Source organism: Cryptomeria japonica, chromosome 7 (assembly GCF_030272615.1).
Source record: "Cryptomeria japonica chromosome 7, Sugi_1.0, whole genome shotgun sequence".
Taxonomy (NCBI): Eukaryota; Viridiplantae; Streptophyta; class Pinopsida; order Cupressales; family Cupressaceae; genus Cryptomeria; species Cryptomeria japonica.
Window position 1 is genome coordinate 494,800,491 of NC_081411.1, and position 25,646 is coordinate 494,826,136.

At 37.0% G+C, this 25,646-nt stretch overlaps 1 protein-coding gene across 1 annotated transcript in view; it reads right to left on the reverse strand.

The window, feature by feature from the left end:
• The window catches only part of LOC131065763 (probable plastid-lipid-associated protein 14, chloroplastic), a 118,230-nt gene extending 106,208 nt beyond the window's left edge, over nucleotides 1–12,022 (reverse strand). Inside the window, exons 1-5 of the mRNA XM_058000405.2 lie at nucleotides 11,671–12,022; nucleotides 11,533–11,576; nucleotides 11,365–11,443; nucleotides 10,897–11,196; nucleotides 10,652–10,738 (exon numbers count right to left, since the gene is read on the reverse strand). Coding sequence (XP_057856388.1) covers nucleotides 10,652–10,738; nucleotides 10,897–11,196; nucleotides 11,365–11,443; nucleotides 11,533–11,576; nucleotides 11,671–11,889 — 729 coding nt within the window. The 5' untranslated portion in view covers nucleotides 11,890–12,022. The remainder of the gene's footprint in view (nucleotides 1–10,651; nucleotides 10,739–10,896; nucleotides 11,197–11,364; nucleotides 11,444–11,532; nucleotides 11,577–11,670) is intronic.
• Nucleotides 12,023–25,646: the final 13,624 nt, after the last annotated feature.

Sequence of the window (25,646 nt, forward strand, 5' to 3'; positions counted from 1 at the left end):
CTTCTCGGAAGCTCTGTTGAGATTGCAGAAGTCCATGCATAATCTAATTTCACCATTTTTCTTGCTAACTAGAACCAAATTGGCGTCCCACGTGGAGTGCCTTACTGGGAAAATAATCTTCATTGATAACAATTTTTTCACCTCTTGATAAATTAGGGGTTCCAACAACAGGTTCACTAGTCTTTGGAGCTGTCGGAAAGGTTTGCTCCCAAGCTTGAGAGGAATAGTGTGTGTGATGATAGAGGTGTCATATGTCTTCAAATATTCATAGCCCCATGCGATCACATCAAAGAACTCTCTCATGCTTCTTAGTATGCTTTCCTTTTCTTTCAGCGTGCAAACTTTTCCTATATACACATTTTTAACCTCTTCATTAGTTCCCAGATTTACTGTTTCGCATTTAACTCCTTCGGTCCTTTGGTAGTTGAGTGAGCTCAAATTGTCAGCATCAAAAATCCTTTCAAGTTGAATCATTCCCTTGAGACTATCTTTAGGCATACTTTTGATGTCCACAAACTTTGATCCATGGGGGCCTCCACTTTTGGTCATGAGAGATATCCACTTTTTGCACTTTTCTCCCCTAAGAAGATTACTTCACTTGCCCCAACTACTTCCTTGGTTCCCACTAGACACCAACACTGTCAATACTTGGAGACTAAGTTGCTTCTTCCCAATGGCATCTCTATTGATAGGATACGCACTTTCATGTACTCCCTAGATACCACTAAGGTCCTTCCCACAAAGGACATCATCACTAGAGTTGTGCGAGAAGACATCTACAAACAATATAGTCAAACCACCTAGGCCTCCCCTCCTGAGATGCCTAGCCCCAAGATAGCTTTCTACATCAAGCATTTCTTACAAATGATGGATGGTTTTAATTGTTACCCTCTCTATCTCTAGTGTTATCAGTCCCACAACTTGAGGTTTCCCCTTGGCCTGTTGAGAGTGTTCTCTCACCAATTATGGGTTTAAACTTATCAACACATTCTTCATCAAGACCAAATATGTTGTCTTTCCATCATCCAAGAGGTGGAGACCAAGGAACAATTCATTTTCAAATGCCTCATTTACTATGAAATTCAGGGAAGATTCCAATTCCTCTACATGAGCAAACAGCAACAATCTATCTTCTTTCTTCAAACATTTAGACAAGTGGTGCCTAGTTCATTTTATTCATGAAGTTGTCACCCTCTATCGTAGAACGCTACAAGGGGGAGTTAGAGGCTCTAGAGCCCCATGTTGATCACCTTGTTTTCCTAGCCCACCCAGGCAACAAAAAACACAAAATAGCCTTTAGATACCAATACTTCACATATCAAAGTGGATAGATCAATTAGGTGGAACTTCTCTCAACCCACCATCACTACTTAGATTACTCAAATTCCCTAGCCTACTTTCCCTTGGCATCATGACTCTACTCTTTTTCATTGACATTACTCAACCCTATTTGGTGAATGGATCTACTACTTTCCCCGAAACCACAAAGACAAACTCACATTATGAGCTTCTTTTCTACTATGGAAGCTACACTAGCCTTAGATGTTAGGGGAGTTTCTGGAGGATGTGCTTTGATTCCTCCTGGGGTATCCCAATGTGGCCTTTTGATCTTGGATGCTCCCCGACGAGCATTATCTCTTATAGCAATAGATTATGTCTCAAACAACCCCCCTATCTTAGACAGAGACATGGATATCTAATGAGATTTCCTTCTAGGCTTCACCACCATATGCTATTGGGGCACTTGGTTGTCATCCATTGCTATTTGTATTGCATTTTTTTAGTGGCAAAATGATTTATTTTGTCTAATTTACTTTTATTGTTTTGGTTCTAATTCTCTCTTCCTAGAACTTTCTATTGTTAATTCAATCGTTGTTACCTCTAGCCCCAGTAACCTACTTTGTAATATCCTCAAATTAGGATAGACCTATTTCACCCAAAATTAACAATTCCAACCACATTCTAAAGTTAGCTCATTTAATAGTTATTGAATTGGAGAATTAATGAACAAATTAACATCATATGAAATGATAAATAATATCACTACTTGAAACTAAGCTATAGATTATTCCCTGGAGCCAATTATAGTAAGGGTTTGAGGGAAAGTATGGAAGGACGTCCGGTAGCTGTTCAGCCCAATTAAGCCCAAGAGCATGGAGCATCCTACTCAGACAACTCAACCCCTTGGCCCACAAGTGGCAAGAACATCCAACTAAGATAATTCCATCACTTGGGGTGCCTACTTAATTCAAGGGAACCCGGGTTATTGAGGGGAAAGAATGAAAGATTACCCGAAGACTGTTCAGCCCAATTAAGCCCAAGAGCATGGAGATTCCAACTAAGACAACTCAACCCCCTGGCCCACAAGTGGCAGGAAAATCCAACTAAGATAATTCCATCACTTGGGGTGGCTTGCTTAATTCGAGGGAACCGGTTTGTTGCCTCTCCCTAACATATTTCTTTCAATTCCATGTATGATTGCTTGTGGGACAAAGAATAGATAAACTCATTAATTATAGAGATATCATAGATTGGCAAAGCTGGTTAATATCTTAGTCAAAGTCAGATAAAGACTATAGATACAAGAGGTCATTATCCATATTGCATACCAAGCTTAAGATTATAGATATATTGCATCATTTATTAATATCGCATACCAAACTTGGCTGGGTTAGAAGTCTGCTTTCCTGAATGGTTACTGGATCTGGTATATCCGATCTGTAATATCTGATATGGTCTCTTTCTTTGTTCACTGGTAAATATCCAATCTGGTCTCCTTCCTTGTTCACTGATGTACTTTCTTCTCTTGATTGACTTCATGTTTCTTCCTTCTCTAATTTGATGTGATTACTTTGATGAATGCCATTTCTGCTCTTACTCAATGAATCATTTGTTTCATGCCTTTCCTCAACCGAAGTTCCTCCTTACATAGCCTTGACTTGACAATGGATGGTTGTGTCCCTTCCTGTGGTCACCCTTACTTCAAGAGTGGTGTCTCTTGCAAATGTCTTTTTATCCTTAACTAATCTAATTGCTGCTGTTAACACATTGAAATCACTGCCTTAATAATTATTGAGATGTCTGCTTGATTAATAATGAGATCGCTGTTTTATAAATAATGAGATTGCTGCTTTACTGCCCTAGTCTTCTGTAATCGCAGCCTATCCCATCTCCCTTATATCTCCTTTCATATTTGCAATTAGCGTATTATTTGTATGCCTTTTGTCTTGGAAATGATAGTGAGGTCGGCTAGCATAGGGTTTACATTTTATTTCATTCTATATTTCATAATACAAAAAGGAGTCTGCCCATAGTTATCTACTGATCATCTTTTATTATTTGCACTTACACCCTAGGTCGGCTCCTTATTCCTTTAGCCGTTCATTTTTTAGTGCTACGATTTGTATTAACCTTAGAGAGGGCATGACATACTTTTGGTCATCCACGGACATTAATATAATTTATTTCTTTCTTTCTACTAATAATGCAAGTTCATACCTCATATTGTCATCCATGTGATGCCTAGATAAGTAATCCATTGTTGTTGTCTAATACCATTGTTTTGAACAAAAACAAATCATTGTTGAAACTGAAGATGAAATTACTAAAGAGATTACTTATATTCATATGAACAGATTTCTTTATTTTTAGATGAAATTTTAAAGAGATCCAAAACAATAGGAAATATATAATTTGTAGATAAAGAAATTAAATCTGAAGATTCTATTAAAAGTTAACTATGCCAATGGAAAAAATAAGATATCTAATATGGCCTTTTATAATGCTTAACAACAATAAGCTTCAACATTAACCATTTTTTTAAAATTTTGAACATGGATAAAAGGGATTTTTGAAAGGAGCCCCTCTTGTTTACATTAAAAGCAGCGAAACAATAGCAAAGCATTAGCAAAACAGCTCCCAAGAGGGAGGGCTATGAACAGAACAACGAAGCAAGTAAAAAAACAAAGAAGAACCAAAGGGCTATCAACTTCATGGCTAGGAGGACAACTTCATAACAGGTTTAAAGACACAGCAATTTCCCATACCTCCCTTACGAATTCCAGATGCTTCTCTACATAATCCATATTATCCATATCGAAGACCCTCTTCTCTTTCATAATTCTACTACAAGTTCTTGAGCTGGGGCCAACCTGGTCAAAGGAGCCTTGGTTCATAAACCACTCTTGAAGAATCTTAACACTACTAGAACTAGTTCTAAGAGTCAACCTACTCACTTCAATCACCTTCTATGAGTTACCTTTGACATCCTAAAGCTCCTTTCCCATTGAGCTCAAGCCTTATGTTGCTTCGGCCTGCAAATCTCCTATAAAGCTTCCTGGCTACCATGATTAAGCTTAGTTTCCTCTTGCTAAAGATTTGTGTCAAAGCTTCTAATGAAGGACGTAATTTTTAATGTTGAGTTTGTTAACTTCCATGATGAATCACTTTAGAATATTGTGGTAAACTGACACCACCTCCACAATACAAATTTTGTCACCAAGGAGTTCGACCACAAAACACATTGGCTACATCAGAAGCAAAGTTGCAAGGCCTTGTGGAGGGACTCGAGCATCGGTCCTCCACCAGCGACATCTTAAAATTGGCAAAAAAGTCCTCTATATTAGCCATCTCCTTGCCTTTCCTTTTACTCAGGACATTTTCACCAGGCAGGTCAAAATCCAAATCAACAAAATTATCTTGTCTAGGCCTATAAGAGTTAGTCTCTAGGACAAGGGGAAGGCACATCATGTGCTTCTTTTTGGGTTTCTAGGCAAAGGAAGGGGGCTCAAGCCGAACCAACTTCGAAGGAGTGATTGGAGGGGTTTAAGCAACAAGGCATGATTGACAAGAAGGATAAGCACCTAATGCAAGGGAAGAGAGGTAGTGCCTCTCACACTTCCAACACATAATACCATAAGCAAGAAAGTAAGAAAAAAAGAAAATCTCACAAGAGCACTATGCCTAAAGTGGTTCAAGAGAGCCACATGAAATGAGTAGATAATCTAAAAGCACCCTTCCATACATGCCTAATTAATCTATAGGGCGACCTCATCCCATGGCTATGCTAAGGAATCCCAAGCATGACCAGACTAAAGCTTTCACAATTTCTCTTTACCCCTTAAGAAAGACTTAAGCAGCTCTTCTTTATTATGCCTACCTTTGTAGATTTTCTTACCCTTGATCACCATACCTACAACCTTGGCAATAAGTTCTTTTGTTGTCTCAATTTTCAATCCCTAATTTTGACAACCCACGACTTCCAATTCCTAGAAAACTCATGACACTTTAGGGTCAAACCCTTGCCTTTGTTCAATGAAATTGGATAACCACCCTTCATCAAGATTTGTCAAACCATTGAATTGTCCATAACCACATCACAAGAGGTAGGCTCCACCCTATTCTTATCACCACCCAAAGTCTAGGAATTTTGTCCCCTATCATTTGCCCTATAGATGGAGGAATAATGTTAACTTGTCTTGACAATGGGGCCACTCGAAGATTTTTCCAAGAAAAGAAAGACGAGAAGCTTCTCGAATCTCCTATACAATTTTGTATCCCTTTTATGAAAATCCTTTGTCCTTTTGTAATTAATCTCACCCTTAAAGGGGCTCAAAAAAACACCAAGGAGATGCCTATAGTGTATCATCACATATCATCACATTTAGTGTAGCCATTGTGAACCACCCCTCCCAATTAGCAAAGAAATCCATAACTCTCGTAAATATGAAAAATCTTGACCTCCAAGAAGGAACCTAATAGATGGAGGGAATCATTGATAAGATTACGAATAGTCTGACAAGGGGGATATGACCCAAAAAGGCAATTGGTGTTATTGAGGGAATCACCTCAATCAATTGTTGAACTCCACAGTCCTTGGCCAAAGTAGCCCCCAAAAAGAACCTAACATTTCAACGAAGTGGATAGTCTAAGAACCAAGACTAATGGAGAAAGGCCCCACTACCTCGCCAAGGTGATCACGAATAATCCCACCACAAATTGTGGAGCTCAAGTTGAGCTTAGAAGTGCCATCAAAATTTAGTTTAGACCAAGCATAGGGGGGAGTGCATGACCACCAAACCAAGATGGAGTTCTTCTCCATCTGAAGGACCCAAAGGATATGAGGAAAAGAAATGTCAAACAAACACTTCAAAAGAGGATTGGAGAAAGGGGAAGACCTCTAAAAGACCAAATCCACAGTAGAGACCAGCTAAACCTAGGAAAAATTGAACAACATACCATAAGAAAATATTAACAAAGGGAACACTGACTAGGGAGGCAGAAACCCCTTTTAGCCAAATTATCAATGGTAAGGATCTTGTTTTGAACAACGTACCATAAGAAAATATTAAATATTAACCATAGGAGTGAGGGATTTAAGTCAAACCTTTGACCAAAGGATGGGATCATCTTGGGGATTGAGGCACAAAGAGAAACCAGAAGAGACCTCATAGATGTCTTTTGGAGAAGAATCCTAAAGCAGATCATCCATCTTGAGAAATTGGCAAACATGAAAACCCTTCAGCAGGTTGAGCAGACTATTGACCAAGTGAACAATCTCTAGGGAGGCATTGAAGAGAACCAAGTTTTTCCAAGCTTTGAACACTAACCATTTAACCTTGTGAATATTTTTCAATTTAGGTTAATTAAGTGTACTTTTGTTAGTTCAGAAAACAAAAGTAACTTAATCTAATTATCTCACAAGCATAAATTGAAAAGGTTTACAAAGGTTAGGTAACTGTAAAAAAGGCTTTGAATTATCCAAAATTCGAAAAAATGGAAAGTTCACAATGGGAAACTCATTATAAAAGCACCTCTAAGCTATAAGAATGTTATGCTTTTGGGAGAGAAGCTCTTCAGCATAGGTCTGATAACTGTGTTTGGCCAAGAAGCATCCATACTGTCCTAGATTTACCCAAGTTAGCATCCACATTTTCTCAGAATAGTTATCTTCTATATTATCTAATGTTCCTCATCTTCAGTAACTTCAGATTTAATTTCTTAGTTTCACCAAATGCAGAATTCTGCTTTACTGGAACTTCAGATTTAATTTCTCTGTCTAGAAATTTCAGATTTCATGTATTTTTAGATCTCTATTGATTTCAGTTTTTTTCTAAAATCTACTCATAATAATATCATTTCTATTTTTAGCAATTCCATAATCAGTTTCAGCAATTAGCAGTTTACAGTCATGACAAACATTCTCAGGGAATTCAACTCATTGACAACACTGCAAGTTCTAGCATGATAGTTTTCTTGTCCCCTTCCACACCGGTTAAGCAGTTTCATTGCTCCATTAAGATTATTATAACAATTCGGCATCTTGCTATTTTGACTACTCTTCTTCATGCCTGGGTTGCATTTTTCCCCTTGTGTTTCTCTGAAAGATCCGAAGCGATTCCAGGCTTACTTCTTGAAATTTCCATCCATCTCTCCAATCTAGCAAGTTTGCTTGTGCATTAAGAAATGTTTGCAACAGCTATAATGATCCTTTCCACAATCTAAAGTAAAAGAGACAAAAAAATTTACAATACATGCATTTCAAGTAGATTGATATTCATCTGGATCATTATTGCTTTGCAAAAGTACAAAAGGAGAATTTTGAAAGGAATAAATTTGTTCTAAATTTACTGGAATAGCTCAAGCTCTGAGGTAAGCCACTCCCAACTTGTAAACCATGCTGTGTGTTTTCAGCATCCAAACCAAATTTTCCCACATATTTCCATATTTGACAATGCTTGGTTTGCATGGTACAAATTTTCCTCTCAGACTCATCGAGTACTCATGAGTACTCCTACAAGTCAAAGTGGAAAACCCACCAAAAGATCATTTTTGCAGACTCACCAGTTAAAGCTGGTAAAATTCAAGGATGAAAAAAACTCACGACTACTTGGTGAGTAGTTAGTCTATGCTATGGACCATTAAGTAGCTTATGCCTTGGAATTACCCACAAGTGCCAAGATACACAATACTTTCCATATATCTAATTTAACAAATACAATTAGTCAAAATATGAAAAGTTCAACAGTATTGCCTCCCCCTTCATGCAAAAGGAAAATCAATATTGGTACCAGAGCTCATCCTTGCAAACGGAGAATGCAAATTAAGGAAGAGGGTTCTAACAGAATATCTAGTGCAGAGGAGGAATCTACCTACTAAGGATGCTTCATGGGAGGGGCCTGATATACTTCAAGATTCTTCTCTATTGTCTTGGTTACGAACCAAAATTTTGAGTAAGGGTAAACTTGTAATAAGACAATATGTGTCAGGGGTATAAAATAGAAAAATAAATAAATAAAATAATTGGGACTCTATCCTAGGATAGAAAAGATAGTTCCAGAAAGAAATTAGACAATAGGAAAATAAATCTAGTTCAAACAATAGACTTGAGTGGACATTAAATTTAGGAGTCTAGTTGGAAAGTTTGTTAAAGTTGCATATAGTTAACATGTGGTTAAAATTTTAGTATCCATATTACTTGAAGGTGACTCAAGCATTAGAAGATAACTGCAAGCAGACTCCTCTTCTCCTTTCAGTCGTCTTTCTTTATAAAAAACTGAGAATAATCATTTCAGATGTTGGAAAGTCAGATAATTAGAATGTTGTAGCAGTTTGTCCTAAAGGTTGGTTGTCTTCATCAATTAAAACTGGCCCAGGTCAAAGCTTGGCATGTTCTTTTCAAATTTCTCCTTTTTTCACTTTTGCAAAGTGATAATGATCTAGATGAATAATAATCTTCTTGACATGGATGTATTTTAGAGTTTTTCTATTTTAGTTCAGATTATGGAAATGATTATAAAGTCATAATGATCAGATTCTAGCTTAAGAAATATCTCTTCATGCTGATCAGCCACCAATTAGTATGAATTTACTCTTCTTGGTACTTCATTCTTGCTCTTATTTCTTAATTACACTTCCTTCTGGATATCACTTAATGCAAATGTAGCATTTTTTCTTCACCCATCTCTTGTCCCTTTGAGGGCATAAGGCTGGAAAAGTGGCACAACCCATACATTCCAAGAAAAAGTGTCTATGTTAGCAATTCAATCTGTAATTCCATCAGACAAATCTATGGAAAACCCACTACAACAAATCTGCTACTTATCTAATGACTTAAATTAATATCTTCCTTCCATAATTCATGATCGATACAAAAAGGTTGAGGAAATTGTATGGTTGCCCACATAATTAAAAACAATTCTATTCAGCAAAGGAAAGATATCAAAAACATGAAACTACAACAATAAAAAACATAACATTCCATTCAAATTCTAAATTAACAATGCAAATTTACAAAAAGTTACCTCCCAACGGAGCAATTAGACTATTGTAGGCTTCAAAACATCTCTCCTACTGTATCTTGCTACTCTTTTCTGCAAATTAAAGCTACAATAACTTCCCATACTCTACTAAAACACTGATACAACTACTCCAAAGTGTATTAAATGATAAAATCTAGATCACTAAAAGAACTAATATATGCCTTTAATTAATACCACCTTCTAACATCAGATCCTAATACCATGTTTGACACTTCCTCGTTATCATTTTAGTTCCCCTTTTCACTCAACACCACTAATTAATTAAACAATTTATATTATTTAGTTGATCAGGCTAACGCCCATCCATTTATTCCAAAATAAATAAATTCATTTTTATATATTTTTCACAATAATTTATAAAAAATTAATAGTCCACTCATATTCCATCATAACTCTTTGATGATTCTATTCTATTTTTTACCTATGCACAACTAAGTAGTCAAAATAAATAAATAATGATGACTACTTATCCTAGCCCATTTTAGAGCCCACTAAGGAGCCACCATAACTCCCTCTTGATTATTCTTAGTCAATGAAAATTCTCCATTCATCTCAATCAATCTCAACCATTAATTCAAGATCAAATCCTAATCGTTCATATCCTCAACCATACATTCATAAATTCAACCCAATCCTTTATCAAAAAGATCCATGATCTTCAAAACTTGATGGGTATATGCTGCAGAAATCTTACACAAATCCTCAAGCAAGTATATTCATTGCATCTCAAGCAATCAACTTCAACAAAAAGGGTTTTGTATTGGTAAGATCTGTCATACATTTTGTTTTACTTGAACTTTCTTTAACTCTATTGGAGGTATGGTTTGATTTGAAATAGAGAGTTTAAGATTGTTTAAATTTCTTTACATTGTCTGAATTTTGCATATACAATGCCAAAGGGATATCTTATTTACAATTTTCTTGACACGCCATGAGAAGACCAAATGAATTGTCAGGATGAAGTATCACTTTTACCTGCCATGTCCTTCGAATCTATAGTCTCTCCTCAAGACAACTTCAAGTGTCAAATACATACAGATCAACTTTGTGGGTATTCAAAATCCTGTTCAATTGTTTCGCTTTCTTGGAGGGGTTAAGAAATCTTAGTAAGTAAAGGATTTGGCATGGACCAAATAGGTCATGTTTGTATCATTTTCTGCCTGAACAAATGGGTGGTTCTATGTGGCACCAAAAATGGAGTTGTATTCATGGAAGTCAAAGCAGTGAAACATGCAAGAAATGTATTGGACTGAGATAAACCTAACCTGGTATTTGAAAAACTATAGAAATCATTATGAAAGGATTGTCATCATTGATAAAGGAAAAATTACCTTAATATGTCTATCGACACAACTTATGTGAACATTCTCCAATCGTAACTCTGTGTGGGCAAGTCCGTGGCTGTGCAAATAGTTCACCTGCATACAGTGAAAGATCACAATTAAGAGAAAAAGCATGTATATCACAAACTGTGATCCAAAATTATATAAAATATTTCTACATAGTTTTATCAAAAAGCTTTTCAAACACAAAGCAGAATGTATGTTTGTGACACAAGGGCAATGTAATTACCCACCCCAATGAGAAGGTCTCTCATTAACATTCGGATGAGGCGCAATTGGCGCGACACTGTGGGTCCTCCAGTAGTGTCGTCTCCCACTCTCTTGACGCACTCTTCATCTAAAGCAAGCTTCCCTTCTAAGGCAGGGAGCCAATCTGCCTGAAGCAGCCACTGCTCAAGGGAGTAGCTGCCATAATATCCATGGACCAAAGTGAATGTGCATTCACGTCCACTCTCGTGCGGGGGTATGTATCCATGAATTCGAGTGGCATAAGACTCGTACATATATTGCCGCCGGGCAAGCTTTCTCAGAACCTGCAGAGATCACCCATTATCAGTGGGATGAAAAAAAGCCAAAAGTTAAAAATACATACACACCCTTCCCAAATCGAAACTTGCATACATACTACTATAGAATGTGAAGATCTAATGATATCAATTACCACCCCAATACAAGTGAAAAAAATCAAGGAAAACGCTCACTTGTAAAGCACGCCGTCCCCTGCGTTGTGCATGACTACCTGCAAGCTGCCTCAAGACCACTCTTGAATTTTGCAGAGGGCTACATTACCAGAATTGGAGCTCAGAATTCTGAATAAGCCACACAAAATATGCATGCCTAGCCTAGTTGATATAATTTAGGCAACTTACCTTTCAGAATTCCTTACAATAGCTTCAAACACCACTTCATCTCTCTGGGTGGAACGAATGAGATGCAATGAAGTTATGTGTTGAATAGACACAATTGAGAAAGTAGGAGAGACAATTAGGATATGCCGGTTTACTTACCCTGCCAGCAAGGCCTATGCTGACCTGACTGCATAGCTCGAAATCAGACATCTTAAATTGTGCCACTCCCAAACCCGAGTCTTGTTCGTCAAGGAGAGTGAAGCAGCGGATTGTCCTGCGCCGGCTGTTGGCTCTCCTATGCCCACCAGGAACAGGAGACAACACCACTGCTCCTGCTCCTGCTCCTCCGCCTCCCCTTGCTAATGCCACCGCCGCCATGTTGTCCCCAATGAATAACAATAATCATTACAACAGTGATGTTGTAGCATGGAAAGGCCTAGCGGACTAGGGACGTGTCCCTGGCGTGTGGAGTGTGTAGTGGGGACGATGGGAAGTGCGAAAGAGGCGTCTTTTGCGTTCTCGCGTAATTAATCCTTTGCCTTCCACGCGCTCTTACTAGTTACGGTCGTTGTCAGCATTACCTGCTAGCTGCGTCTTAAACGGTATGAATAAATGTATGTATGTTTTTAATGATGTTCAGAGGGGTCGATAAATCTTTGATCTTTTCGTGAAGTTGAACGGTTTTTAATAAGTCTATAAGGGATCAAGTTTTGTTGAGTGCAAGGTTCTCACATCTTAAGGGATGAGGTCTCATGCTCTTGGGAAATTCCATAAAAAAAATGTCTATAAGATCAAATAATGTATGGGATCTATGAATAGTTAGTGGTATTTGATCCATCTTTCTTTTTGTATTGTGGATTTTCTCTTGTGAATCTTGATCAAATAATCTGCACCGTTTGTTGTATCCTAAATCTCTTTGTGAATGAATGAAGGTTTTTAATAACACCTACAAAGTCTAAGAATCTATTTGATTTTAGAATAAACAATCATAAGATATGTACAGTAGATAAAAACAAACAAATTGCCCATATAGTGTATAATTGATCTCCTTTTTATTTTGGATCTTGGATCTTGGATCTTCCGTTGAAGTAATTTGCAAGTTTTTGTTATCATTTTTTTTTCAAATAGATTACTTAAGGTGTCCACATTTGAAATATTGAGGTAATTGGTTCAAATATCTATGTAAGTTCAACATTCCTTGATGTAGTACCATTCCATCTCCCACCAACTACAAGGTACAAAAGCAACATATATTTATCTACACACTCTTCTTTGTGTGTCGTCCGCCTAGTTTCACACAAGGTAGTGCAAGTTAGTTCTTAGATGAACCAATAATATTTTCACTTTCCATTTTATTTTTGTATTTAATTTTTTGTTTTGTGCATTATCATAATAAGGATTGACATGCTTGATATAGTATTTATTCTCTTTAAGTTTGCACAATATGCCCTTTGGTTTATAGCTGCATATTTATGATGGGGAAATTTTTATATTCACTAAATACTAAATAATAGATACAAAATTTGTAAGTCTATTATTTAGTATTTTAATTAGATTTACAAATATAGACTTAATCAATTATAGACTTGGTCAAGGTTATTTCTCTAGTCATAAGTCTAAATTTAGAATTTTTAAAACATATTTAAATTAAATCTCGCCAACTTCCTTCTAATAGTGATTGTAAGCATATCTAATTCATATTTGTGTTGATTTTATGATATATAGTGTTATTTAAGACCATTAATTTGAAAACAACTATGACAACCTAGGAATCATTGAAGAACATTTATGAGAGCATCATAGAAACATTGGTTTAAAAAAATTAAATCATGAGATAACAGGACGACCCAACCCAACGACCCAACCACACCTTGTATGGATCTTACTTTTTTTTCCAAGTTTGGGGTATGGAGGACGTGAGCTAAGGCAATAATACCTCGATGGATGACTAAGCAGCCTCAAACAACCCAACCACCAAGTAAACCTAGCCGACGAGAGTTAAACCTTGAACCTACATGGGAAGAACCCAAAGCCTTGGCACAACCTTATCAATTGTTTGAGCTATGGATTGAATCATACATTAGCATACACCATCCTAGATCCATTGTACATTTCATTAATGTCATGAGACCTTGTTCCAGAATCTTTAAATTAAGCAAACCAAGGGTTTGACTAACGAGAAGAACATGACCCCCATGATTTAATGGATGTCCCAAAAATATTTCTAAACAATATGATTCCTAACTAAAATGCAAATATTAGAAGATCAAGATAAGAAAGTTTTAACAATCAATTTTTTGTTGATTAATTACTATTAATAAGGTTCTATGTGATGAAAAATGTGTGCAAATACGAATGATTGAAAACCGAAATTAAACAATCCAAGCTAACACGGAATTCATTCAAACACCTCAAGATTGAGAAGGCTACTAGAAAAGGAAATTGGAAACATCAAATAACACTAATTAAACACAAACCAATCTCCCTTTGATTTGATTGTTCTCCAATCAGATGTGTGCTCGATGACATCGCAAATGCTCAATTCTGCTCCATGATGTAGGATTATGCAAGATGGATTCAAGATATGAGTGTGGGATGATGGGATGTGAGTATGAAAATTGGCATGATTGTGCAAATGGGGTTCAAAAGCATGAAAAAATGGATAAAATGGTTGGATGGAATTTCTGCATTATGAGGGTATGATTGCAATAGCATAGATGAAATTTGACTTTATGGAATTATGAGTGTATGAAAGTTGATCATTGGCTTAGAAAAGGGGGGATTTAAATAGGAAAGGAAGGGAGATGAAGGGTCCTGAAATTGCAACACTTGTCCTCAAGGAGGACAAGTGGCAATCCTAAGGGGGGCATGTGGAATGAGATTCCACACTTTTCATGGCTCAACAAGGAAGGACAAGTATCCCCAAGAGGGACAAATGTCAAGAAGGGGGATGAGGACACATGTCAATTTTGGGAGAAGGTCGTCCTGAAATTGGTTTCAATTTCCTAATATTTAGGAAATTAGGAAAATGCACACACATGTGAGGGGGGAGGTTGGAAAGGATAGGGTTAGTTAGGAGGATATGGTTGGTTAGAACCCAAAGGCTAGGCTAGAGGCTAGGTTAGAAGAGGGGTTAAAGTTAGGAGGCATGTGACTCAAATGGAATATTTGAATTAATTAAATTCAAATAAGGAGATGGAAAAGGGGAATTAATTAATTAAGATATTTAATCAATTAATTAGACATGGCCCTATTAATTAAATTAATTTGACCAAAGGGGGATGTCATATTTAATTAAATAATATAGACTATTTAATTAAAACAAGAGACTAGGGGAATTAAATTTGATTAAATTGCTTAGTCAAATTTAAGTGTTTACATTTTACCCCTCTTCGTGGTGGCGCTAGAATAGTGTCGGTGTGAAAATAAGACACCAGCGACTTGGAGAAAAAGGAGAAAGAAAAAAAATGCCCTAGATTGGACTGACGGTGAACAAAGGATGAGGGAAGGGGTGCCACCTTGAGAGGGTGCATGGGAAACAGGGGCTTAGGCAGTGTCTCGAAAAAAACAATGCCCTAGTGGACAGGATGGAAGGCAAGAAGCAGACAGAAAGAGGAGAAAATGCAAATGCAGTGGAGATGGATATGGAAACATTATAGAGAGTGAACCCCTGTGAAACAGGATGCCATGTAGCGAGCACTTATTTTTATTTAGCATTGTATGTGAGTCACCAGGGTATAAGGAACTAAGGTGGGATTTCACAGCCAATACATGGATTGACACAGATTAATAGACACACAGGCTAATCTAGCACCACACAGAGTTACAGATAACGTTGCAGGAAACTATGCTAGAATAACCACAAGCAAAAGATATGCCTCAGTGTAACATGAGATAGTCGAGACCTCATGAGGGCACAACAAGGAACACATCCAGAAGACACGCCAAGAAAAAACCAAAAGCAACAAGATCACATCACAAGCCTTGTTATTCCCAACACACCATGATATAAAAGATCGTGGCGACCAAGAGGAAACAAGACCCGAGGAGCTTTGAAAAGATAAACAAAGATCAAAAAGAACTAAAGCCAACACAAAGTGTCTCAAATATATTTTGTCAAAGGATGACTGACAGATAAGAGTTGATGATGTTGTCTGACTAGAGGAAGGATACATCCTATGCAGACTGATGATGAGATGAAGGATCAATGAGACCGACTAACAAAAATGAACTTGATAGGATTGCGATGATAAAGATGTTGAAGGATAATTTTTAAAGAACTAGTTGGTGGGATATGATCTTGAAGGATAGGACCAACATGCGCAATATGTAGAGTGACGCCTATATACAAGGCACGCCTATATACAACTGACAAAGTGACCGAAGAGAACTTGGAGGAATATACAAGATGAGACGTTATGCATAAAGAACCCAATACAAAGGTTATTTACAAGGACTATGGACAAGCAAAGCACAAGGTGAAGCAGATGGAGGTGAGGGAATGTAGGTAGCAAGGGATACTATGTGGAAAAGAGGTGGATGAGATGGAGATGTAGATGGGGGCGAGTAACAACAGATACCGTGTCATGGAAAGGTGGATGTGAGGACCAAAGGATAATGGAACTGCCCTTTACACATGGCGCCTGTTGCTAGGTTTTCACCATATGTTCATGTCTAAAGCGCCTATTTGCCAATTTTTCACCATTGGACGAATTTATTTTTCTTTACTATTTTTGCACTTTTTGCTCTTTTTTTCTTTTTTGATTTTTTTTTGTATTTTGGACATTTTTCAATTTTTTTTGGGTATTTTCAAATTTGGAACATGAGGTACATTGCCACGGACTAGGCATAGAATCTTTTTAGGTGCAAGATATTGAGGGGGGCATTGAGAGGCTCCCCATTTGGACTAGATAATTGATATGCCCCTAAACCATACTTTGTTGTTACCACATAGGGACCTAACTAGTTAGCTTCAAACTTTTCTTTCTTTTCTCAGTCTTGTTGATTTTGTGGATTTTCTCTGAGGACCAAATCACCTACTTCAAACTCATGAGGGAGAACCCTCTTTTGATACTACCTCTTAAGGTAGATCTAATATATTTGTAGATGATCATATGCTTTATGATGCTTTTCCTCAAGGAGATCAAGTTGAGCTAGTCTCGCCACTCTATAGTCTTCATCATAAATAAACTCTTTCAAGGATATGACCAGTGATGTTAATTCCACCTCAATTGGTAAGACTGCCTCTGCACCATACACAAGGGAATAAGGTGTGGCTCCAATGGGAGTGCAAATGCTGGTGCGATAGGCCCAAAGGGCGGGATTGAGATGGAGGTGCCAGTCACGTCCAATTTCATTGACAACCTTTTTGAGGATACAGAGTAATGTTTTATCGATTGGCTCGGCTTGGTCATTCCCTTGGGGGTAAATGGGGTCGGATGTTCAATATGGAATGTGGAATAGAGATCACACATATGTTGGTTTTTGAATGGGGTTCCATTGTTAGTAATGATGGTGGAGGGAATCCCATAGCGAAAAATGATATGGTACATGATAAACTTGGACACTTGGACACCAGTGGTGAGGGTGAAGGGAATGGCTTCGACCCACTTGGTGAAGTACTTAGTGGCTACAATGAAAAACTTGTGTCCATCTGAGGAAGGAGGGTGGATATTACCAATGACGTCTAGACCCCATGTGGAAAAAGGCCATGGTGTTGTTATGGGTTGCAAATCCTGACCTGGAACATGAATTAGGTCTCTGTGCTGCTAACAAGGCACGCATTTCTTCACAAATTCACAACAATCATGTTCCATGGTGGGCTAGTAGTATCCCACTCTTAAGATTTATTTGGCAAGAACATATCCACTCATATGAGCACCGCAAGTTCCAGTGTGCAATTATTTCATCACAAGATTATCTCTGTCTGAATCTAGACATCTAGCAAGGATGTCATGGTAGTCGTGATGATATAGATTGTCTCCTACAAGGGTAAATTAGGCACAATGGTGGATAAGGTTGCAACGGTCATTATGGGGTATGGTGGATGGAAGAGTATTGTCTTTAAGGTATGCATGGATATCATGGTACCAAGGTGATTGGGGTCCAATAATGTTACACATAATTTTTGTGTACAATGTGTCAAATACTGGTTGGAGGATCTATTCAACCAAAAACTCATATTTAGGACTATCTAACTCAATGGCGAGAAGAGACCCAATGGTGGCCATTGCATCGGCTTCTTTGTTCTGTGCTCAAGGAATCTGGTCAAATATTGTATTCTAGAAGTTTTATTTGAGCTCATCAACCATCCGCTTATATGGTAGGAGTTTCTCATCTTTAGTTTGGTACTCATCATTTACCTATCGGATGACTAACCGGGAGTCCCCGTATATGAGGATATCTACAATATCCTACTGAATAGCTGTCTTGAGACCAATGATGAGTCCTTCATACTCAATAATATTATTCATACATCGAAAGAATTGTTTGAAGGACTTAGGAATGAGATCACCTTGAGGAGTAACAAACAAGAAATTGACACCTGATCCTTTCTAAGTATGAGATCCATCAAAGTAAAGCTTCCAAGGAGGTTGTGCTATGATTGTGCATACATACTCATCTGAGAACTCTGTGACTAGTGGATAAGCATCAACCAAGGGTGTTGCGGCCAACTGATCAACAATGACCTGCCTTTGATTACCTTTCTGTCTACATACTTAATGTCAAATTCGTTGAGCAACATGACCCATTTAGCCATACAGCTAGTGAGGGTTGTTTTGAATAGCACACACTTCAGAGGATCAAATTTGTAGATGAGCTTGATTGTATGTCTCAACATGCAATGTCAAAGTTTTTACGAGCTAAAGACAACAACTAAACATGTTTTTTCCATGGGAGAATAGTTTAGCTCATATCTGACCAAGGTTCAATTGATGTAGTAGATCACTCTTTCTTTTCCCTGATCTTCCTGTTGGGCAAGAAGTGCCCCCACAGTTGTTGGAGTGACAAAGATATACAAAAGAAAAAGGGAGACTTGGAATGGGCGACATTAAAACTAGAGGATGACCCAGATATTCCTTTATCTTATCAAATGCTTGCTGGAATTGAGCTTCCAACTTGAATTTTGCACATTTTTTGAGAAGGTGAGTAAAAGGTTGACACTTATTTGCAAGTTGGGAAATGAAGAAACAGACAGATTGTAACTTTTCTTGCAAGCTATGCAGATTCCACAATGTTCAGGGAGGAGGCATCTCTAATATTTCTTTGACCATTTTAGGGTCAACTTCAATGTCGCACCTAGAGACTATGAACCCTAGGAGTTTTACTTATGTAACTCCAAAAACACTTTTTTGGATTGAGGCGCAACTTATATTTAGCCAAGTGCTCAAAGATCTATTCTATGATAGCTAGATGTTCTATTGTTGTCTTTGACTTACCAAGTATGTCATCCACATAGTCTTCTAGTATCTTATGCATGAGGTCATGAAAAATCAATGTCAAGGCACCCTAGTATGTGGCACCTGCGTTCTTGAGACTAAAAGGTATGACCTAGTAGCAAAAGTTTCCCCATGGGGTAGTGAATGTGATCTTATTTTGATCTTCTTCTGCTATTTTTATCTGGTTATATCCAAGGAATCCATCCATGAAGGAAAGCATTTCATGTCCTTCTATTAAATCGACAAGGATGTCGATGTTAAGAAGTGAAAAATCATCTTTGGGAGATGCTTTAATTAGATCCCCAAAGTCTGTACATACTCTGATAGCACCACAAGGTTTTGAAATAGGTACTATATTGGAGATCCATTCTGAGTAATCAATTGGTCGGATAAACTTGACTTCTAGGAGCTTTTCTAACTTTTCCTTGACCGATAATGCAATTTTGGGATGCTTCTTACACAATTTCTGTTTGACCGGTTTAGCATTTGGGTCAACCGCCAATTGGTGAACTACTAATTTAGGATCAAGACTAGGTGTGTCTGCATAAGACCATGCAAAGTTAACAAGCCACTTATGAAGGATCTCGAAGAACACCTAAAATTCGTCATCAGATAAATAGGCAACGACATGAGATGCATGGATTGTTTATTGTGCCCAAATTTATCTCTTTGGTCTTATTTATGAGGATTTTTTTATCTCTCAGGAACATGATCACCAATGAGGGGAAGAAGAGAATCCTCATCTTTTGGTGCCTCAGAGAGGTTTTCACCAGAAGATGCACCCTTTATTTTTACTATTTTATGGTTTGTATGTGCCTTAAAAATGTTTTCACCATACGACTCAATCTTTTGATTCTTTTTCATTTTTGCGGTTTAGGATTCCCTCTTTCCCAAAATAGCCTTGAGGGTCCAACTTGTAGACTTTGTTCTACTCAAGATGATAGTACAATACACAGTTAGTTGTGCCCAGATATTGTAGGAGCGTTGTATCATTTTGGAACATGTCTAGGTGTACAACAGTTTGGCCCCAATCAATTAGTTCAAGTGGTGAAGGGGAAGGCCAATGGGGAGGATGGATGTGTCAAAGAGGTAGGATGTGCCAAAGGATAAGGAGCTATCTGTAGACACCTAAAATTGTCATGTCTAATTAAATAAATATTTTTGTTTATTTAATTATTTTATCCTAATTCTTCTATTTAATTAAATAAATCTGTATTTATTTAATTAATTCATTTATCCTCTTCTAGCCTTATTTCTCATTTAAATAAATAATTTTATTTATTTAAATTATCCTTCCCCTAAATTAAATAAATACTTTTATTTATTTAATTGATCCCACTTCCTCTATTAATTAATTAAATCTTTATTTATTTAATTAATTCATTAGCCTTTTCTACCTATGACACATGACATTCATTTCTTAATTCCTACACTACCTACCCTCTCATTATTTTCGTATTTTTTTTACCTACCCTCCAATCCTAGCCGACCATCTATCTTTTACACCTCTTAATCTTATCCCTCCATTTCTTATAGTGTCTTCTATATAAGGAGATGCTTCTCTCATTATCAATCTTCCTAACCTCTTAGACTAGCATTCAAACTTTCATATGCGATCTAGCTATCAACCACATTTACATTCTTTGTTGAGCTCTTGTGCACACATAAAATCTGAGAGCAAATATATCAAGCAAGATCAATGGAGATAGGAAGAATGGAGATCCAAACCCTATTGGACATATGGTGGTATAATCTTTGTGATTTCATTTGATTTACATTGTCTTAGGTAATCTTCATAGGTTATGGTGGATCTTTGTTGTTGTTAGGCTAGGGTTTTGTGGATGAATTCATTTAGTCTTTCAATATTGTTGTTTCCATTTTTACCATAAACATTTTGGCACGCCCGATGGGACATGGATTTTTGTTAGATCTATGTTTTTTTCATATTTTTCTAACCCTATATTGTTGTTTTGTAAAACAAATTGGAGAATAACCTTGTGCAGCTAGGGTTTTGGACACAAAATTAAGATCTTGAAGAGATTTGATCCGATTTCACAAATGGCTTGGAATATTTGTACCAAATTTTTTTGGAAACTTTAGAACAGTATCAAGAGCTTTCAATAAAAAATTTAGATCTTTTGGAGCATATTTGAATTTTCTATGAATTTTTTTTATGAATTTTCATAAAAAATTAATTTTGAGAGCAAATGAGCGACTTTTTCGGATTTTCTTATATTTTTGGAAATCTCTCTGATTTATACACAGGCTCTATTCTTTGTGATTTTAATTTTGATGCAAAATATTTCCTAAAAAATTGGATTTTTAAAAATTAGGGTTTTTCATTATTTTGATCAGATCTCACAAAATGTTTTGAAGTTTGGCATCAAATTTTTTTTTAGGTCAAGAACAGTATCAGACACGCTCAGTAAAAAAATCAGATTTTTGGGAGCATATTTGAATTTTCTATGAATTTGTTATGCACTTTCATAAAAAAATAATTTTGATTGCAAATGAGTGAATTTTTTGGATTTGTTTATAGTTTTGGAAATTTCGCATAATTATACATAGGATCTGTTCTTTGTGATTTTAATTTTGATGCACAATAATTCCTAAAAAATCGGATCTTTAAAAATTAGGGTTTTGCATTATTTTGATCATATCTCACAAACTGCTTAAAATTTTTGCAGGAATTTTTTTATGCAATTTTGGAATGCTATCAGGGGTTTCCAGTAAAAAATTCAGATTTTTAAGATCAATGTTGCATTTTCTATGAATTTTTTATGAGTTTTCATAAAAAAATTAATTTTTGGAGCAAATTAGAATTTTTTTTGGATTTTCTTACATTTCTGGAAATGTCTTAAAGTTTTACAGGTGGTCTATTTTTAATGATGCAAAATAACTTGTGGAAAATCAGATATTTGAATCTATCAAAAACCGTCTTGTTGAAGGCCCCTATTTCACAAAGTCTTTTGGATCTAAAATTTACCTAACTTGTGTGCTTGCGAGAAGGGGTAATCATTTGAAACAATCCAAACTACTCACAAATCTTTGTTGCAAGATCTTGGCAAGGGTTTTTGATCTTTATTGTGTGCCTTGTTCTCATAGATTACTAAACACTTCAATTGGTGCACTAAAATTGAACCAGTGTCTTTTGTGTCTTGAGCAATAGACTCTTTTTGTTTAATCTCTAGAGGGCCTGTCTCCTTGTGTGGTCATTAGGACTACTAGTGAGGAGAGAACGACCCAAGTGGTAGCGAGGAAAACCCACCTCTTCCGAACCACTATAAATAATTGTATCCATGGTGAAAGCCATGGGTAATGTGTGTTGATTAGTTCATACCGACACTATGTCTCCCCATAAACTCGTTTGATCAAATTTATTTGATTAGTAGTAGGGCGTAATCCCTACCAGCTGGGAGTCTTCTGTATTTACAGAGCTAAAAGTGTCGCATGTATGGCCACACGAGCGGATGCCCTTACTAGCACCCTTTTGTTGTAGAAAGCCAAAATCCTTCTAGTTATTGGGGCAAGAGATCAGACCTCTGGAGCGGCCCACACACATACGGTTCTTAGTAGAGATACAAAGTTTACCACAGGGAGTTTTTGTGGGGACTAGTGCTTGTCTTCTCCGGAGAAGTGAGTGTCAAGGGTGGAGTCAGTGGGTTCAAGCATCTAAGTATCTGCTTTGAATAGCGTAGCCTCGGGGGAAACCCCATGTGGGATCAACAACTATTGTCCTGGCCAACCATAAGAATTGTGCTTATCTTCTTTTAAGCATTCAAACATTCAAGATCAAACATCAAAACATTGTGTCTTTTATGTCTTCAAGTGTATGCAAAACATTTTTACATCAAACAACACACTTTTTTTTTGAGTCATTTTGAGTCCAAACACTTGCAAACATTGAGTCCTCATCAATATTGTGTCCTCTTGTCATGAAAAAAGGTCAAAAATTTAGATTGGGTCATAACAAATAACTTCACAAATTGAGAAAATTGCACTCAGATTCTGGAAACGCGTCTGTGTCTGACAGAAACATGTCTGTGTCTTTTAACCGCGTCTGTGTAGGATAGAAATGCATCTATGTTATCATAAGAAAAACTACATTCACAAAATCTCATAAACGTGTCTGTGCAGTGTTCAATCATGTCTGTGTTGGTAAACCATGTCTGTGAAGTATATAGGCACGTCTATGTTCAGTATTGAAAAAAAACTTACAGTCAGCAAACAAGAGCAGTCAATTTCAGACTTGTTGAGCTTCCTAGGTTATTTCTCTGGGTTTCCATCTAGCATTTAGCCTATTTCTGGGTCTCACAAAGTCCATCATTTCTTTACACCTTGCATTACATTCACATTTATCTAAACTTGAGTCAAAAGGTCACTTGCTTGTCCTCATTTTACTTTGTCAACACACTACATACATCAACATTTTTCTATGTGGTCCCTCATCAAGGTCTATAACCTTTGGGTCTCATTTGGTCTTACTTAGAGTCAAGGTCAACTTACCTCATCAAGAGAAACTATCATCTCTTTGGAAGCCACACCTACTCTACTACATACATACTTGGTCTTACACTTTGGACATTGCAAGTACACTTCAGATTCATTTACATTCCATCGAACTCTTGGTCTTCCATACTCTTTCCATTTTCGTTTAGTCTCACATGTCTTGGTCAAGACCTAGTTCATGGTTGAAACTCGTTCCCAAAAATCTAGGAGAGAAGATAAAGAGGCTCAAGAGTCCGCAAACATGAGTGGCTATGAGTAAGACAACAATATCTTTTTCAATTCTGATCATACCACATTACCTGACATGGACATCTATAGAAACATTCAAAATATTGAGAACATGGATAATACAAACAACAATGATACACACAATGACAATGTGGACAACATTTCAGTAAATTCATCAGAAGTGGAAGACTCTATCATGGATCCCCATTTTAATAGATTGGTCGAGGAAATCGTGAGAAGAGATAGATAATATTTTCTACAAGTGATGGCACAAAGTGGAACTAAGATATCTCATGATTTTGACATGTCTCAAATAGTGGAAAATCAACTTATGCAAGAAACTCAACTCAACATGGATCAAAGGAGACCTAATAGTAGAGGTACTAGAGGACCACGTTTCGTGTTTGAGTCACCATCATCTTTGTTTCAAAAACCTGAGGTCCCAGATACACATGGTCAAGCTTATGATACTCATGAAAGAGCATCTCATGAACAACTTCGTTTACGCATACCATTATGGAAGTCATGCAGATAAATACACTCAATTGCATACCAATGCTAAGGACCAACCTTCAAAGCAATTGGATATCCAAAGGCATGCTCAAAATTTGGACACAAGGAAACCCCGTGTCAAATTTGGGGCCAACACACAAGAACAAACTCATGACATGCCTATAGAATATGATATACATGGACAAAGCAGATATTTCATTCCTCATTATGACTCTATACCAGGTGTTTCCTATACGTAGCATCATTATAGACCTCCTCCATATGAACATGTTTACGATCAATACCATCCATACATGCAGTATGCTCCTCCTCCACCCGGTGGCTTAGGCATGGGATATGGTCCAAGAAGTCGATCTCCACCTAAGAACAATTTGGAACAAGAAATTAAGGACTTACAAAAGAAAATGGAGGACATAAATACACCAAAGCCAACTTACACAATGAGAGACATATGTCCCTATCCATTTGACAAAAGCATTCCAATGCCTCCTTTTCCTACACATTTCATGACACCTAAGTTTGATAAGTATAGAGGCAAAGGAGACCTTAAGGCACATATAAGATAGTTTTTCATAGCTTGCATTGAGGTAGCATCAGAAGAAACATACTTGATGAGATCGTTCCCACAAAGCTTAGGTGATCAAAAAGCTATGGAATGGTTCTCCCAACTTCCACTTGGAATTAAGTCATGGGGTGATCTAGCAGAAGCTTTTATCCAACATTTCTCATACAACATAGAGACAAACATATCAGTCACCACTTTGTGCAACACCGAGCAAAAGGAGGGAGAGTCATTTTCATCATTCTTACAAAGATGGAGGAATTTAGCCAGCAGATGCTCTTGTGAAATTCCACAAAAACAAATGGTAGAGATGTTCATAAGAATGTCAACAAAGACATTGGTTATGACTTAAGGAAAGTTTGTTTGTCCACCTTCAAGGATGTCATTGAGAAAGGCTTATCAACAGAGAAGGTCTTAATTGAGCAAGGAGTTATTAAGATATTCAAAGAAAACAAAGAGGACTTTAAAGGAAACGACAAGCCATGATTTTGGAACAAGAACAAGAACACAGTAAATGATGGTGTTGTCGATGCTAACACGGTGAGACCCAAAATCATTCTTTCTGGATCAAGTTCTACAAACAACCAAGTGAATACTCAAACAACTTCAAAACCATGAAGGAAATACACCCCATTGGGAGAACCACTTGAATCAACTTTCAAGAAGCTAGTGGCAAATAAGATAATAACAATTCCAGACAATCCTCCATATGAGCCAAAGGTCAAACCAAATTGGTGGAATGATGATGAGTACTGTGAATATCACAAGAGCAAGGGACATAAAATAGGAAATTATCATCGGTTAAAGAATATTATACAAGATCTTATTGATAGAGGTGACATTGAGATCGAAGGACATTCATCCAATCAAGAACATGAGATGTT